At 44.2% G+C, this 17,324-nt stretch overlaps 3 protein-coding genes across 8 annotated transcripts; 2 read left to right on the top strand and 1 right to left on the bottom strand.

Moving 5' to 3' along the window:
- LOC8075670 (pentatricopeptide repeat-containing protein At3g47530) lies at nt 4,164-9,352 on the top strand. 5 transcript variants are annotated; one of them, XM_021464791.1, is made up of 3 exons: nt 4,164-6,340; nt 7,315-7,406; nt 8,874-9,352. In XM_021464791.1, the coding sequence occupies exon 1, from the start codon at nt 4,199-4,201 to the stop codon at nt 5,984-5,986; it is 1,788 nt and encodes a 595-aa protein (XP_021320466.1). In that variant the 5' UTR covers nt 4,164-4,198; the 3' UTR covers nt 5,987-6,340; nt 7,315-7,406; nt 8,874-9,352. The 5 variants fall into 5 exon arrangements, with proteins under 5 accessions (XP_021320466.1, XP_021320464.1, XP_021320465.1 ...); XM_021464789.1 differs by having other exon boundaries at nt 7,235-7,406; XM_021464790.1 differs by having other exon boundaries at nt 7,232-7,406.
- LOC8077825 (ribonuclease 1) lies at nt 11,062-13,129 on the top strand. Its single transcript, XM_002445504.2, has 2 exons — nt 11,062-11,588; nt 12,478-13,129. Exons 1-2 carry the CDS (start codon nt 11,337-11,339, stop codon nt 12,901-12,903), a joined length of 678 nt encoding a protein of 225 aa, XP_002445549.1. The 5' UTR covers nt 11,062-11,336; the 3' UTR covers nt 12,904-13,129.
- On the bottom strand, nt 13,893-16,672 carry LOC110436944 (malate dehydrogenase, chloroplastic). Of its 2 annotated transcripts, none has more exons than XM_021464735.1 (2): nt 16,249-16,672; nt 13,893-15,487 (listed from the first exon to the last, which is right to left on the bottom strand). In XM_021464735.1, exon 2 carries the CDS (start codon nt 15,483-15,485, stop codon nt 14,301-14,303), a length of 1,185 nt encoding a protein of 394 aa, XP_021320410.1. In that variant the 5' UTR covers nt 15,486-15,487; nt 16,249-16,672; the 3' UTR covers nt 13,893-14,300. The 2 variants fall into 2 exon arrangements, with proteins under 2 accessions (XP_021320410.1, XP_021320411.1); XM_021464736.1 differs by having other exon boundaries at nt 16,164-16,539.

Raw genomic sequence — 17,324 nt, 5'->3', positions numbered from 1 at the left:
CAGCGGACACGTGGCAGCACGGGAGAGGTTGTCGCGGGCGTCGGCTTCTCCGGTTGGAGCGCCCGGGGAGAGTTCTGCCGTTTCAGAATCTCACGTTTCGATAAGTCAAAAACAATATTAAATTTAACTAGATTTATAAATATTTATATCTTATAATAAGAGTACTATAAAAATATATAATATATTTAATCTAGAGAATTATTGGATATATAAATATCCATATTTTTTTCAAATAGATTTAGTCAAACACACTCCGTCTGTTCCAATTTAACTATTCCTTTGTCCCAGATTAAGGCCTTATTTACTTCACCCAAAAACCAAAATTTTTTCAAGATTCTCCATCACATCAAATCTTGCGGCACATGCATGAAGCACTAAATACAGATGAATAAAAACTAATTACACAGTTTATCTGTAAATCACGAGATAAATCTTTTAAGCCTAGTTATTCTATGATTGGATAATATTTATCAAATAAAAACGAAAATGCTACAGTTCCGAAAACCAAAAAAATTTCGAAACTAAACAAGGCCTAACAGATATTGTAGAAATTCTCACGTAAACCGATGTCAAGCAAGAAGACCCTAAGAACTATTTATTATTAATATATAACATATTTATTTTTCTTAGTTCATGTACTTAAGCTCGCTCTCACAGTCTGCTTCTCCTCTCTCTCCCCTCCTTTCTATTCTTCACCTCAACATTTAGCCGGCTTAGGGCACTTCCAGTGCTAGAAAATATACGTAGTTTTTATACTTATTAATTTTTATAGACACTTTATATAAAAACTATGATCCCAATAGATAGTTTCTATAGAATATTTTTTTTATCCAATCACATTCATTCTCTCTTCATTCTTAGCCAATCATATCACTTCATGTCTTGGATTTTGCGTAGATATGGTTTCTAACTTAGACCCAGTTTATATGATTTTTGCTCTCTCTCTTCAATAACTCTCTTGCCACATCAGAAAAATACTTAGGTGACACTACAATTAATATATATAGAAACCACGATAGTTTCTACATTGGGAGTACTCTTACAGCCTACTATAATATAATAATTACTCTAACACCTCTATACGGCAATCTGGTAGGTGACGTTGATGTGCTAATAAAGCTCGAGAGCAACATTCCGGCTAAGGGACTGCTTAGGGGACGTTTGGTTGCTAGCCATAATCTACCACAACTAACTTTAGGCAAGTGTGGCTAGTAAATTGGTTGCCACACTTTGCCATGTCTAAAGGAATCTTGCCACACTTTTTAACTCTATGACATGTGGAGCCCAAAAAAATCATGTCTAAACTTAGTTGTCAACCAAACACTTGCCAACTTAGTCAAACTTGTCTAAGGTAAAGTGTGGCAAACTGTGGCAAACTGTGGCTAGCAACCAAACAGCTCCTAGATCCCTTCAAAATTTCAAAAGTTTACAATCAAATCTTAGGGCACATGGAGCATTAAATATAGATTAAAATAACTAATTATATATTTTATCTGTAAATCACAAGATGAATTTTGAGCTTACCAAGTACAAATGCTGTGCTACAATATTAAAATCTAAAAAAAATAAATCTAAACACGCCTGAAATATTTTTTTTTAGTCCATTCTTCACACTATAGACGCCATTAGCCCATTAGTACAACGCCTTTTTGCTTTTTAATCTGTCTTCAAGCGAATGGACGACAGGGTAAGATGGGTAGGATTAGACCTATAAGGCTATAACGTTCAGTCTTGTGAGACAATTTTTAAATCCCACAACGACTTATATTAGAAAAAGTCTATATAACCTTCCAAACTATTTAGAATGAACTATTTCACTCCCCAAACTACAAAACCAGATTTTTCTACTCTTTTAATTTTCAAAACCGGTCAAATAACCCCTGGGGTGGTTTTGGACGGTGGTTTTGCTTTTTTTATTTATTTTTGCTGACTCTTTGAAAAATTATACTAAATCACAGAAAAATCATAAAATGAAATTTTTAATTTTATTGGACTCCAGATGAGTACATCTACACAGTTGATATGCAAAATGATATACTTTAGTACAAATTTTTTTTTGTAGCTTTAAATTTATGTTTTTCTATAATTAATTCAAATAATTCATATATGCAGTTCCTATAGTCCAATTATGGTAAAATTTTTATGATGGGCTCATTATTGTATGCTTGAACTATGTTAAAAATTTCATACTCATTGGATCATATATAACTTAGTTTTAGATAATAAATCTATGCTTTATCTATTCTTGTTATCGATTTAACAAGTCTGTCTCTATTCACAGACAGAAGTATGTCTCTATTCTTGTTAAATCGACAATCCACAAACATAAGTCTATCTCTAAACGCCTCGAATCTAGCATATAGACAGGTATAAAGACGGGTCATACGATCCATAGTTGAGGGTTTTTCTGTAACTTGTTTAATGCTTTGGATGTAGTTAGGATCAACTATAAATTAATTTTTGTATATCATTGTGTGACTATTTGATAGAAAATATATCAATGAAAGCAACATGATTACAATAAAAACGAGCACACTCATTCACGAGAAAATAAAAACGGCCAGTGGAACTGAAACTGCAGAGAAACTGCAGTCTCACATGTTCACATGCATTCAGGCAGTGGAACTGAAACTGAATATTACAGAAATTTGAACTGAAATGAGCACTGAGCTAGTGCTTCAGTTCACATTCACATGTATTCAGTTCACATTCACACACACTAGCAAGTGCTGCAGTTTACACTCACTAATGTTGATGCAGAAGGGGAGACATGTAGTTTTCATAATACAAAAATGGCATGACTAGTATTCAGATAACTCTCACAAGCATTCAGATAACTAGTAGCATAAGTAACTAAGAAAAAAATCCTGAACAGCATTCTGAGAAAAAAATCACAAGAAAGCTATTATTCAGTTAGAGGTTATCATAGCTTTCTAAAAAATAAGCTAGTTCAGCCATAGCAAACTCATGCTATTTTCAGAATAGAATGTATTTTTCAGAACTGAAAGTAATTGATAGCATGCAATTTTCAGAAAGGCAGATACGCATACAGGTACTATCTCTACATTAATCCTTAGTTACCTCCTTCAAGAACTATTCTTGTGAACAATATCTCACTGTCACTTTTCTGAGTAGACAGCAAGTAAAAAGCTGCACATGAAACATTCAAGAATGAGCCAGCAGTATTCAGATTTCTAAAAAAAGGTCTGATCATGATTCTTCAGAACTAACATTAAAAATGAATTAATAGCAACGGTTACAAAGGAAATTCTATCATCAAGAACTGAGTTCCTGCTTTCGCCCAAGCCAGCTGAAGCTACACTGAACACAGCACACCCTATTTTGCTAGAAAGCAAGTGATTTACTCTACAAGTGAACTCATGCAAATCTCTGGACACCACACGTGCTCCATCCACCGAGCACCTTATCTGTGAAATTACTGGTAGCAAGCTACCTACGAACAGGTTCACCGCGGTCAGAGCGGAGCTTGCCGGTGCGCAGCCCGCAGTGTGACGGAGCTGGCCCGTGCGTCTCATGGTGGCACGGCGGAGGTCGTCGCGCGCAACCTGTAGCGCGGCTCACGGCGGATGTTGCCGCGCGCAGCCCACGCCGCGGTGGGGCTCGACCCCGCTGGTTGCGGCAGCCCATTCTCCAACGTGCGCATATACTAGATTCCGCGTGCGCCCGTGCCGGATCCACATCCGTCGTCGACTCGACAAGACGACTCCTACAACGCTGCTTCAGCCGGTGATTCAACCTCGGAGCACGGGCCCTTGCCGTCGCCTCGCGAGGCGACGGGACGACCATCTCCAAGCCAACTGAGGGCTCAGAGACGATCGAAGGGACGTTGTTGTACATGCCCTTACAACATACTCTCTCTATCTCGTAATAAAAGTTATTATAAGATACATATTTGTCAAACTCTTTTAATTTTAATAAATTTATAAAAAATATGTGCAATATTTATATTTTAAATAAATTTCTTATAAAAATAAATAATATATCTAACAATACTTATTATATATTATAAATATTAATATTATATATATATAATTGGTCAAAGTTAAAAGAATTTGATGTTTGTCAGTCGTTGTTTGATTGGCGTAGCCGTGCCGCGTATGTTACCGGATGGTTAACACTCGAATTTCAAAGCCGAATGGCATAGGGCATATCCTGCCTCGCGCCCGTCCCGCGGGCCATGGCATCGTCATCTCCTCTCGCCCGTGCTCACAGCCCCTCCACCTCCACCTCTTCCGTCACCGCCGCCCTCCTCGCCTCCGCCTCGCCCATCCCCCCGCGTCGCTTCCTCCAGCTCCACGCGCACCTCCTCCGCACGGGCCTCCTAGCCCTCTCCCCCGTCACAACCACCGCCGCCTTCCTCTCCCTCGCGGCCGCCTCCCTCCCGTCCCACCGCGCGCTCGCGGTCCTCGACCACCACCTCACCGCCGCGTCCTCCCTCCCCTCCACCTTCCAGTGCAACTCCATCCTCCGCGTCCTCTCCGACCCTTCCGACGCGCTCCGCTTCCTCCGCCGCATGCGCGCGCTCGGCCGCCGCGGGAACGCCTTCACCCTCGCCATCCTCCTCAAGCCCCGCTGCGCGCTCGCGCACGCGCGCCAGCTCCACGCCAACGTCGTGGCGGAGGGTCACCTCCGCGACGCCCTCCTCGCCACCTCGCTGATGGCGTGCTACGCGAACCGCGGCGATGGGGACGGCGCGCGCAAGCTGTTTGGCGAAATGCCCGCGAGGGACGCGGTCGCATGGAACGTTCTGATCAGCTGTTGCGCGAGGAACCGGCGGACAAAGGACGCTCTGAAGCTTTTCGAGGAGATGAGAGGCAGGGACAGCGGGGCGGAGCCAGATGACGTCACCTGCATTCTGCTCCTCCAGGCATGCACGAGCCTGGGCGCGCTTGATTTCGGGGAGCAGGTGTGGGCGTATGCGGAGGAGCATGGTTATGGGGCCAAGCTGAAGGTGCGCAATTCGTTGATTGCGATGTACTCGAGGTGCGGGTGTGTGGATAAGGCATACAGGGTGTTCTGTGGGACTCCTCAGAAGAGTGTGGTCACATGGAGCGCAATGATCTCAGGATTGGCAGCTAATGGTTTTGGGGATGATGCTATCTCAGCATTCGAGGAGATGATTAGATCAGATGTTGCTCCTGATGAACAGACTTTTACTGGTGTTCTTTCTGCATGTAGTCATAGTGGGCTGGTTGACGAGGGTTTTAGGTTTTTTGATATGATGCGATGTGAGTATGGGTTGAAGCCAAACGTTCGCCACTATGGATGCATTGTTGACCTAATGGGACGTGCTGGCTTGCTTGATGAGGCTTATGAGCTTGTGACAAATGAGATGAAGGTTGCACCAGATGCGACAATTTGGCGAACTCTTCTTGGTGCTTGCCGAATCCATGGTCATGTTGATCTTGGGGAGCGTGTAATCAGTAATCTAATTGAACTGAAGGCGCAGCAAGCTGGTGACTATGTTCTATTGCTGAACACTTATGCAGCAGTTGGGGAATGGAGCAAGGTATCTGAAGTCAGGAAGTTGATGCAGGAAAAAGGAATACAGACTACTCCTGGCTGCACGACTGTGGAGCATAATGGTGAGGTTTATGAGTTCATTGCAGATGATGATGCACATCCAAGGAAGGTGGAGATTTATGAAAAGCTCAATGAGATAAATAAGCAGTTGAGGATTGCTGGTTATGTTCCAAATGTGTCATCAGAGTTGCATGATTTGGATTCAGAAGGGAAGGAAAGTGCCCTCACCTATCACAGTGAAAAGCTGGCAATTGCTTTTGCTTTGCTTGTGACACCTCAGAACAGGCCAATAAGGCTTGCAAAGAATCTTCGTGTTTGTGTTGACTGCCACAATTTCACAAAGGTGTTTTCTGGTATTTACAACCGACTAGTTATTGTCAGGGACAGAACACGGTTCCATCATTTTCAGGGAGGAAAATGTTCATGTAATGATTATTGGTAGTCCACCCTTGCTTGTTTGTTGCATTTGCAGTGCACCACAAGGAATTGCAGTTACCACACATACTTTAGATACCAGAGCAACACTGAATGCTGGCTGGAACTAGCACCCGATCATAAGCACTATATGAGCTTTAATGTGATGACAAGAAGGTTTCATACAATTGGTTTCTGGCTTGTCTGCTGTCATGAACAAGGCCCTTTTTCGCCAAGTACAACTATCAGCACTTAAGAACAAGGTCCGACGTATGAGGTCTTTACACTGGGACCACAGTCTCAGCAATTAGTATTCAGGATTGCCTACAACAGCAATATCGAATACTCAGACATTGGCTAATTAAGAGGATCATTTATACTGGTAATTGAAGTACAAACTCATCTTAAAACATGATATGTGTCCTTCCATTAAAACAACATGATATCTTGTCATGCCTTGGGACATTCTTTTATAAAATAGAAAAAAGGAAGTCATGACAAATCATTGTGACTTTCTTCTTAGTCTGCCAAGTTTGCTTCATCAGGCTTCACTGACAAGCTCAACGACATTGTGCTTAAACCTAGGAAATTCGTTTGGTGGATACTTTGAATGTGTGATTGCTTAACATTTTGTAGACATGCAATGGTTAATCAAATGTACAGGTTGAGAAAGCTGATGAACATGGTTGCATCAATTTTTTAGCATAGATTATGCATAGAATAGGAGGAGATTCCCATGTCCAACTGTAACTGTTAAAAGGACCACTGAAATCATATGCATCAGGAATAAACAATGGTGTAATGCGAAATGCACATTTACACGGCAACTTGACAAGTTGAAACACACATTTTATTCAGCAGAGCTGAAACCTGAGTATTTTGTTTTGATTGATCATATAATCCATTTTGCATTAATACGTCCTTTGATTATATGGAAAATTTGTGGTTTGGACATATATAAACCTGTCTGCATTTGATCTAATACAAGTAGAGTTGGCATCCCTGAAGTCTGAACTGTCATGAACTTTGCTCTTTATGCTTGTTTGAAATTTTGAATGCCTGGTTACTTTCATAAGTTCTATCAACACCACGCTAAGTATTCATTCTCCACTGCATTTGGCATGTAGAGACTTGTCAAAATGAATATATACTTGTGCAAAGAAATCATCACCTGGATATTTTGCTTCTTGGGTAACTGAACACATTTTGGCGCATAGATTGATTCTGTTTGCACTTAATTCTGTTGTTCTGTTGCCTTCTTTTTCCATCACAGCAGCATGTTGTAAATATTGGACTACTGGTATTGCAACTACTGGGGAACTTTGATGTCTTTACACAGAAAATGTTCTTGCACAGAATGGGATTATGGACCTGGTTTTCTCCATCAACAGATCCTGTAGACAATGGGATTTGCTGCTTACAAGGAATGACCACAAGGAGCACGGACGGTACATGCATGTCCTGAATTATTCTTGTATTATTTTTTCTGGGACTGAGTCTGATTGGCCTAGCATAGCAGTGTTCCTCATGATCAGACCTTTGCTCCTCTTTCTATCTATCATGAGTGTGATGCCATTTACTACCTCTGTCTGTTTTTTTTTGTGTCATTCTACCAATCAAACCATAGTAAGTTTGAACAAATTTGTAAAAAGATGTATATTATGATACCAAATTAGTACCATTGAGTTAGCCATGAAATCTATTTTCATAGTATACCTTTTTTATGCCATAAATGTAGAAGCTTTTCTTTATAGACTTAGTGAAATTACTCCCTCCGACTCAAAAAGATTGATATTTTTGACTTTGAAACATCATGTTTGACCGCTTGTCTTATTCAAAATTATTTTTGTGCACATTATAAAATAAACAAATCATTATTAAAGTATCTCTAATGATCAAATAAGTCATATCAAAATGGACAATATTTATACAAAAAGTTTTAATAAGACGGATGGTTAGAGAAGATGTCTAAAAGTCAACAACAACAGTCTTTTTGAGACGGAGTATTTAGGATAGTGGAACTTGTGACAAAATTTAGAAGGATGTTCTTTTTGGTAGGTACAGAAGAGTGCCTACTTAAATTACTAACGATGGATCCTTCTCTGGACAGCAGCTGACCCCCAGCTCTCGCTCTACATTTTCGCTAAGGTCTTAGTTTAGTTCCCTGGGTGAAAAGTTTTTAAGTTACTGTAGCACTTTTGTTTATATTTGATAATTATTGTCGAACGATGGACTAACTAGGCTCAAAAGATTCGTCTCGTAAATTACAGACAAATTGTATAATTAATTATTTTTTTTATCTATATTTAATAAAAAAATTTAGATTTCGGGTGTAACTAAATAAGGCCTAAGTTGATGATTGTTGATGTGAAAGGAATCAAACTGTAGGAGGCCAATTAGCTTAGCAATATCTTATAACTCATACTCCCTCCGTCTCAAAAAAAAACTATTGTTGTTATTGTTGACTTTCAAATATCTTATTTGACCATCCATCTTATTAAAAAAAATTATATAAATATGGTCTATTTTGATATGACTTATTTGATCATGAGAGATACATTATAATGATTTGTTTATTTTATGATTTGCATAAAATTTTGAATAAGACGAATAGCCATGTCTCAAAATAAAAAACATCAGTCTTTTTGAGATGGATGGAGTATCTTTCATACTATGACTGATGGGACACGTCCAGACTCCAGTTATCCCAGCGGATCGGCAAAGCTGATGGTTGTTCAGTTCTCGGACGTCTGAACACCATTGCCTCAAAGGTCTGAACAGGAATGCGTACACACACACACCCACAAAAAAAAATCAGTGTGTGTTTAATAATTAGAAGTCTGCTTAGTTTACTCGCGTTGATGTGACCTTGTGATACGACTCTCATATTTTTTGTTGCATGTTCTATCTGGTAGGCATATCCAGAACGCGGTGGAATATCCCTATGAAGAAGGTTCCTGTTTGATGTTTCCCGAATCAGTTGCAATTAATGATTGATCCTCAATTCAAACATCGATCAGTGTTTGATGTCTCCCGATTCAGTTGCAATCAATTTAAACATCGATCAGGATTTGATGTTCCATTGCACTTCTATCATTGATGACGCTGATTGAGCCTGGGCATCTGATTAAACTCTGTCAAAGCCTTGAACTAAGGTTGTCAGGGAGATGCTTCCGTAGCCAAACAGGAGTAATCGCGTGCACCTGCATGTAATCAGCATCGCATCTCCAGTGTATATCATCTAGTTTTTTTTTCTAGTGCGTGTCGTTTACCTTGTGAGGAAGACTTTAAGCAGGGATGATAAGAAGACGAATGGCAGAAGCAACAGGGTCACGTCGTGTCCAACGCTGAACGTTTCTTCAATCACCCTTTGAAAAAAAAAATGTGTCAAGCATCGACAGACTTGGCGTCTCAGATGAGAGATGAGCTAGACGAAGCAACAGCTTTTCTGTTGGATCACTAGTAGTGTACTAGTGTTACGTTGGACCTAATCCTGACTTGCTTGCTGCGGCTTAATCCTTGTTGCATCACGGACGGCAGCCGACCACGTTCATCACCGGGAGACGTGTTAGATCTCCGGCGAAACCCAGTCACCTCAATTCGCGCGCTAATGTAACTTTGCTGTCGTGGCAGAAAGTACTGTTGGCTGATTTATTGTGAGAAAAAAATACCTTCTAGATAGCTAGTAAATTCGGCTGATAAGCTCAAACAAACAGGCTAGTTGTCATTTGCTAATCTTAGGTCACAGAGTCAAAATCCAACTAGTAGCGTTCCACAAAACAAAACAAAACAAAACAAAAATTCAACTAGTAGCAAGCTAAAATAGCATGGCCACACAATCAAAATCAATCCAACCGTCAAGCAAAGGTGCACTTTCTCACTCTCTCCGTAGTATGTGGTAGTAGTAGAAAATTGCTGCAAAAGCATCCACCAGCGGAATAACAGGAACACGATATGGTAGCATTATTATTCCTGCGAAATGCTCGCGTAACTAATGCCTGCCTTGCCTTCCATGCATGGCGTGTGGTGCCTTCTCTCTCAGGCCCAGACTTGCTGGCATGACTGCCTGGCACGTCTCATATATTAGCTGCCATTCAACTGAGACGTCCGTGCTCCGCCCGCCACGTACACGTCGATGATGATTGATGAAGCTGCCGCTTTGGCCCGTCCCTGTTTCCCACCGTGACAAGGAAGAGGCTCACCGGCGACAGGACACGACGTACGCCGCTGCCGGCAATATACGAGGTATGAACGCAAAACTGCCGCAGGGCATGCATTATGATGGGTCAGCTGGGAAACGTGCCAACTGCCAAGCGCAGGTACGTACTACTACTGCTGCCGAACCATGGTCCATGCATGGGGCGTGGTATCAGTCACGCTCACAAGGCGGAGCTAAACTAGGAGACGACGTGCCAATGCAAGTTTTTCTCCTCCTCGTCCTGCTTATTTTTGGGTGGAAAAAAAAAAGAATGTGCGAGGAACCTCGAATATACGCTTCACCCCACTGACCAACCAACCAAACAAACGCTAGCTTTTGACTCCCTGCACTCCGAGCATGAGTTTTGGCCTCATGATATAAAAAGCTAAGGCCCTATTTCGATCCTTGTACATAATAGTTATCTGCTAATGATTATTTCTTTTAAATCCAAACACATATAGATAATAGACTAACTAATTGTTAGCTAGACGTTTAGATAACAACTATCCCACTAATTAAATCAAATCAGCTAGCTAAATAATGAATCCAAACAGAGGCTAAATAAATGTTGGCAACAGCATTGTACTGCATTTTTTTTCCCCATCCGTTCATCAACTTCAATTCAATGATACGTGGAAAATGCATTCCAAATACTCACCAAAGCCGACCGGGAACGCTGCAGGCCGGATTATTCAGACCAGGCCAGTCGTCATCCCGTGCCGACCACAAGTCCGCCACAAAACCCATGGCCATGCATGCATGTCGAGCTCGCTCCTCCCTCCTCCGACCTGCTGTCACTCTCCAACTCGACGACCCTACTTGCCTTCCACACCTATCTATCACATCATCCCCCAGCCGGCCGCGCCTTCCATGTCTATCTAACATTGCAGGCTGCAGCAAGCAAGCAATCATTTCTCGCTTCTTGAATTGCACGATTAGGTTTCCATTTACTTCGCTACTACTGCCATTGTTGCCATACACACACATACATGCGTGCGCGCCAACCGGCCGGCCGTCGCCGTGGATCCACACCTCCCGATCCCACCCAAACCTTCCCTATAAATTCCCACCCCCAGGGCCTCGCAACCTTCATCTTCCATCTCGATCCCTAGCTGCTTCTCTCCATCTCCAACTCTCCAAGAACTAGTAATCCGTACCGTATCAGCGCAGCGCAGAGCCCATGGCGGCGCGCCTCTCCCTGCTGCTGGCCGTCCTGGCCGTGGCCGCCGGGCGCGCGGCGGCGCAGGACTACGACTTCTTCTACCTGGTGCTGCAGTGGCCGGGGAGCTACTGCGACACCAAGCAGAGCTGCTGCTACCCCAAGTCCGGCAAGCCGGCGGCCGACTTCGGGATCCACGGCCTCTGGCCCAACCGCGACGACGGCACCTACCCGCAGAACTGCAGCCCCGACAACGCCTTCAACCCATCAAAGGTGCGATTCTTCCCCTTCTTCTTCTTCTTCTCTTTTCTCGCCCCGCATGTGTTTGATGCCGCGGCCGGCATGGCATGCATGTTCTTGGGTTTCGCGTGCCAACAAGGGCCAAGAGACAACTTTTGTTTGGCCTCACGTTATGGTTTATGTTGTTGGCGCTTTTGCTGTTTGTTTGACGAGGTCTTTCGTCCGTCCTGCGCTATTGGCAAATCTCTGAGGCATCCTTGTTTAAGCTTTTGTTGTTTCAACGTCTCCGGTGTCGACGATGATCCTACACCTCAAAAATCATCTTTTTCTTTTTTTGGTTCGGTTTGGATTGGAACACAAACCACACATTAGAGGTGATGTGAGATGAAGGACAGGTATCGTTCTTTGTTGGCTTCACTCCAAACCACCCATTGGATTGTTGCCGTCTCCATAAGCCACACTTGTGGCCTAAACATTCTTTCTTCCTCATAACTACTGTCGCCATGTTCTGCTGTGTTCTGTCAAGGCGTAATTCGGAGAATTGATATGGGTGGAATTTAATTTACTATCATCTCGCAGTAGTAAAAACTTTCTTTGCAAAGCTGCATTGCCCATTCTTGGAACATTCGTTGCCAGACAAAGATTTTGCCACGCTGACATGTCACGTCAGGCTTTGTTTAGTTCCGAAATTTTTTATTTTGAGGTATTATAACACTTTTGTTTTTATTTAGTAATTATTGTCCAGAATAATTAACATTAAAAGATTCATCTCGTGATTTATAAGTAAATTATACAATTAGTTTTAATTTTTATCTATATTTAATATTTTATACATGTGTCGTAAGATTCGATGTGACGGAGAATCTTAAAAAGTTTTTGTTTTTTTATAAACTAAACAAGGCCTCATAACAACCCGTTGCAGGTGAGCGACCTGCTGAGCAGCCTCCGCGCCAAGTGGCCGACGCTGGCGTGCCCCTCAAACGACGGGCTCAGATTCTGGGGCCACGAGTGGGAGAAGCACGGCACCTGCGCCGCCAACGTCTTCGACGAGCACGGCTACTTCCAGGCGGCGATGCGGCTCCGGGACCAGCTCGGCGTGCTCGCCGCGCTGTCCTCCGCCGGCGTCAACCCGGACGGCGGCTACTACTCGCTGAGCCAGATCAAGGGCGCCATCAGCCAGGGCACCGGGTTCGAGCCCTACGTGGAGTGCAACCGCGACGAGGCCGGCAACAGCCAGCTCTACCAGCTCTACTTCTGCGTCGACGCCGCCGGCGACAGCTTCGTCGAGTGCCCCGTCCTCCCCAGAGGCAGGCCCTGCGGCAACAGGATCGAGTTCCCGGCGTTCTAGGCTATGTTCTTGCAATTCTCTGCAAGAGGATAACGGAATGTTCATTCCCCATTCTTCAAAGTTTTTATTATTATTCCCTTTTGCAAATAAAAGGAACCGATCGATGTACTATATATATTTCTGCTGAAGAAATGGTGCAGTCGGTATTATTATTATTATTATTATTTGTCATGACATTCAGAGAACAATTCATTGTCATGACATTCATTCAGGGAACATTGCATAAGTTCAGACCTAGTAGTGTTCTCTTTTTTGTTTTTAGAATTACATATTTACATGGTACAATGTAGATGCCCACGATAGACATGCATCTCACCCTCTATAAACACACGTACACAAACCTTACTCGTATAAGCACCTCCGAAAAACTTAACCGACACATCTAGATTCACGAAGTCACCCGCATCCTGCTGTCAATTGACGTTGTTTATCACTGAAAGTATATTTCCAAATCCTACCATTAATTCAGAAAATATATGAGTACCCATATCGGGGACACCAGCAGTGTTTTCTTGTTGCACACACGCCACATACAGACATACTTGCTTTCAGCAACTGCAAACAGCAATCTCTAATGCAGTCTCTATCTGACGTTGCGTCTTACTAAACGCACACGCGACACGCTTTGCAAATTGCAATTGAGACTGCGAATACAAAACCAAGCCTATCACGGGCAGGGCATATTCCATTTTCAGGTTTGCCGTCCAAGACGATATACTGAAGCGTAACAAACGAAAACGCGTTGATCGACTTCCAAGCAGCAAACATAGCAAAAACCAGACAGACTCCCAATCAGAGAACAAGACAGCACAGCCAAAATTTTATATTGTACTGTACTATATTTCCTTTTCTGGTGTTTGGTTGTAAACTCCGAATCCACCGAAACATATGCTACCTTCCAGCCATCCCTGTCCCTGATCGTCGGGATCAAGGTCTAACACAACAAATTCGACTAGGATTTGTCAACCAATGAGACCATTACACATGAATACAAAAAGATAATAACTTTAGTAGCCAATGAAGCCAGGGCTTTTCTGTTGAACAGTAGCAAATACGACAATACAAACATGGCACAGATCACTTTCAACAAAAGTGTTTTATTAGCTTCTTTGTAGTTTGTAAACTCCAACAAGCTACAAACAGAACCACAATACAGACGGAGCAAAATTTATGTGTGGTGTTAAACAAGGCCTGGTTTAGATACCGGTGATAACTTGGGGGATGTCCAGTCGAGCCCCCATGTAGTAATTAGAAACTAACAACAGCAACCATCTGGAGCATCTTCCTACACTCCGGCACGGCACCAAAAAAATTCTAGGCTGCAAAACTTAAAAGCCATTCAAGATCATCGTTCCTTTATTCCCTTGTGGACTGCATTCCATTTCACTTGCTTCGCTTCAGACAGATGCAGCAGCTTCCTGCTGTTTGTTCGCAAAGGCGATACCCTTCTCAATGCTTCCCTTCAACTCGGCCTTCAGCGCCTCGAGTGCCTTGGCCTCATACTCAGTCACTCCCTCGAGGTCGGCGGAAACCACGGATTCAACACCGTTCTTGCCGAGCTTGACTCTTGATGCGAAGAATGGCAGATCAGTTTTCTCAGACTGGATAAATGTGCACTCATAGACATCGGGATCGCCAGCCAGCGCGCGGAGAGACGACTCAACAAATCTGGCAGCAGCATAGGCCATGGACAGGGTAGCAGACCCAGCACCAGCCTTGGCCTCCACCACCTCTGTCCCAGCATTCTGTATCCTCTTTGTCAGCTCCTCGGTTTCCTCTTCTGTGAAGGTGACAGACGGCCTGGTCTTCGATAACAGAGGCAGGATTGTGATACCAGCATGCCCACCAACAACTGGGACATCAACATCAATGAGCTTAAGGTTCTTCTTCTCCGCCACAAATGTGTTAGCCCTGACAACATCCAGGGTGGTAACCCCGAAAAGCTTCTTGGGGTTGTAGACACCCTTCTGCTTCAGAACCTCAGCTGCAATTGGCACCGTGGAATTCACCGGGTTGCTGATGATATGGATGAACGCCTCTGGGCAATTGTCCGCGACAGCCTCAACCAGTGACTTGACAATGCTCGCGTTGATGTTAAAAAGGTCATCACGAGTCATGCCCGGCTTCCTTGGGACCCCAGCAGGGATGACAACAACATCCACACCCTTCAAGCAGTTGGCTAGCTCTGAGGGCCCAGTGAAGTCAAGAACCTGGGCAGGCGTGTTGCAGTGGCTGAGATCCGCAGCAACTCCCTTGACATTAGCAATATCATACAGATGCAGCTCGGACACCAGAGGAGACATCTTAATCAACAGGCCCAAGGGTTGACCGATGCCACCGGCAGCACCCAGCACCGCCACCTTGTAGGATGCCTGCGGAGATATCTGAGATCCAGACTTCGCCTTGGGCACAATCCTTGGTGTAACAGCTGCTCGTAGGGACGCATTCCTGCCCAGGAATGACGACTCTGAGCGAAAGCTCGGCACCTTTAATCCGGCGTAGCTTGTGGCTCCAAGGTTCCTTGGCTTTTGGATCAGCCCAGCTTGGGCGCTAACTGAGCTGAAGGCAACGGTTGGCGCCATGTCTGACAGCAGCAACAAAGTTCCGTCAGGTACGTATGCAGGTGAGGTAGAAGATAATGCAAGAAACAGCGATAACTTGAAGAATCGGATTTAGAAGCAGTAATAACCAAGAACGAGACATGTATCAATCAGGTGATGTATAGAACAGTAGTTAACAAAAAGGCTTTATTCCAAGCATCAAGAGTTTAACCAAGAACATGCTCCAATACTGGGAGTCAGAATATCAGATCCATCATGACCTTGAGTAACAGTACATTAATACATCAACATATATGGAAAATGTTGGTGAGTTGGTCTGGCTCGCAGTAATAACGCGAATCACTCAACAGAATTGTAATCATACGACTGAGTTCCCTAATGGGGTATCGTATCTATGGACAGAACTCAGAGCAAAGGTAATCCTACGCCTGACTTGCGCACTCCCTTGGTTTGAAACCGACGCTAGCATTCGTAATTGCTAGTATCACTACCAAATCGAGCTATATACCCTGCTAGATCAAATCTGCCTTCCAAAGCAGAATCCGATAGCCGGACGACAAGGTAAAGGTATCGAATGTACATATACTAGTATCAATTGGGAATTCAAACGGAAAGGAAAGAAAGCCGAGCAGAAGGCGGAAACGTGCAGATCTACACGCGCGCCCCTGGGGAAGGAGCAAGAGACGGAGCAGATCCCACCCTGCAGCGACGGCGGCCGGGATCCAATCTAATCGAAGCAGGAGAAGGGCGAAAGGAGAGGTGGGGGCTTCGTCGGTGGCCTTACCCTTGCGTGCTCCCCCTTCTGGCTCGGGCTTTTGACGCCTCCTTTTTCCTGGCTCCCCTGGCTCTCGTTGGGGCAGTCAGAAGGCAGCGCAGGGCAGCGCGGGGGGCGGGAGGCTCGTGAGCAGCGGCAACGGCCAGCAGGCAGGCACGAAAAGGCGCCTCCTCGCGCTCGCCCTCGGTGGTAAGAAAAGTGGGGGGCAGTGCAGGTGCAGGTGCAGGTGCCGGGCAAGAGCGGCGGCGCGTGCCGTGGTTTTTTCTATTGGCGGCCCGACGAACGGACGGAGACGGAGGCGGCGAGGGCGACGTGCGGCCTAGGAAACAACGGAGGGGGTTCTCAACCCCCCGTGCGCGCGTGGACCCGGCCTACGGGCGCGAGCACCAGGATTTTTTTTGGAGGTGCGGCTGCGCGAGTGGTGGCGCTGGTGCGCCGGGTATTCGGAGGCGGCCGAGCCTTGAGGTGTAGGGGTAGGGTAGGTGGTGGTGGGGGCGCGCCCGCGGCCAGCGCCGACGGGATTCGGGAATATCCCGCGACGTGGAAAGATGGAATGGAGGCGCCGTGCACGCTGCTGGAGAACAACGCACGCCGTTGCTTTTGGACACGTTTTTTTTTTTCTGGCAGCGAGGTCTTGTTTAGTTTTTTGTAAATTTTATAAATTGTCACATCAAATCTTTCAGCATATATATATATATATGAAGCGCTAAAGATAAATTTAAAAATAATATGCATAGTATACTTGTAATTTATAATACAATTTTTCTAAATTTAACTAATTTATAATTAAATAATATATATGAGCTCGAGCTGGTCGGGGTTGGCGCAGCGAGAGGGACGGCTCTCGTGTGTGCGACTGCGTGCGGCCAGGAAAGGAGAAGGGGAAGGCTGTGGGCCTCGGGCTTCATTTCGTCGTCCGACGAAGCAACATGGCTGAGTCGTCAGTATGGGCCTGGCCCAGGTTTAATCTAGTTGCATGTGGACTGGATACTAGATACTTCCTCTCTATCCGAAATTCTTAATGTTTAGAATATGATTGTGGTAACAAAAAAAAGTGATTAATTAGAGGATAATTTTTCTTCTTT

This window comes from Sorghum bicolor, chromosome 7 (genome assembly GCF_000003195.3).
Source record: "Sorghum bicolor cultivar BTx623 chromosome 7, Sorghum_bicolor_NCBIv3, whole genome shotgun sequence".
Lineage (NCBI taxonomy): Eukaryota > Viridiplantae > Streptophyta > Magnoliopsida > Poales > Poaceae > Sorghum > Sorghum bicolor.
This window is presented reverse-complemented; position numbering and strand designations above follow the sequence as displayed.

Excerpts from the sequence above, each read along its gene's own strand:
- LOC8075670 (XM_021464791.1), top strand. The coding sequence starts at position 4,199 with ATGGCATCGTCATCTCCTCTCGCCCGTGCTCACAGCCCCTCCACCTCC.
- LOC8077825 (XM_002445504.2), top strand. The coding sequence starts at position 11,337 with ATGGCGGCGCGCCTCTCCCTGCTGCTGGCCGTCCTGGCCGTGGCCGCC. Across the intron at positions 11,589-12,477 it reads ACGCCTTCAACCCATCAAAG|GTGAGCGACCTGCTGAGCAG; the intron begins GTGCGATTCTTC and ends AACCCGTTGCAG.
- LOC110436944 (XM_021464735.1), bottom strand. The coding sequence starts at position 15,485 with ATGGCGCCAACCGTTGCCTTCAGCTCAGTTAGCGCCCAAGCTGGGCTG.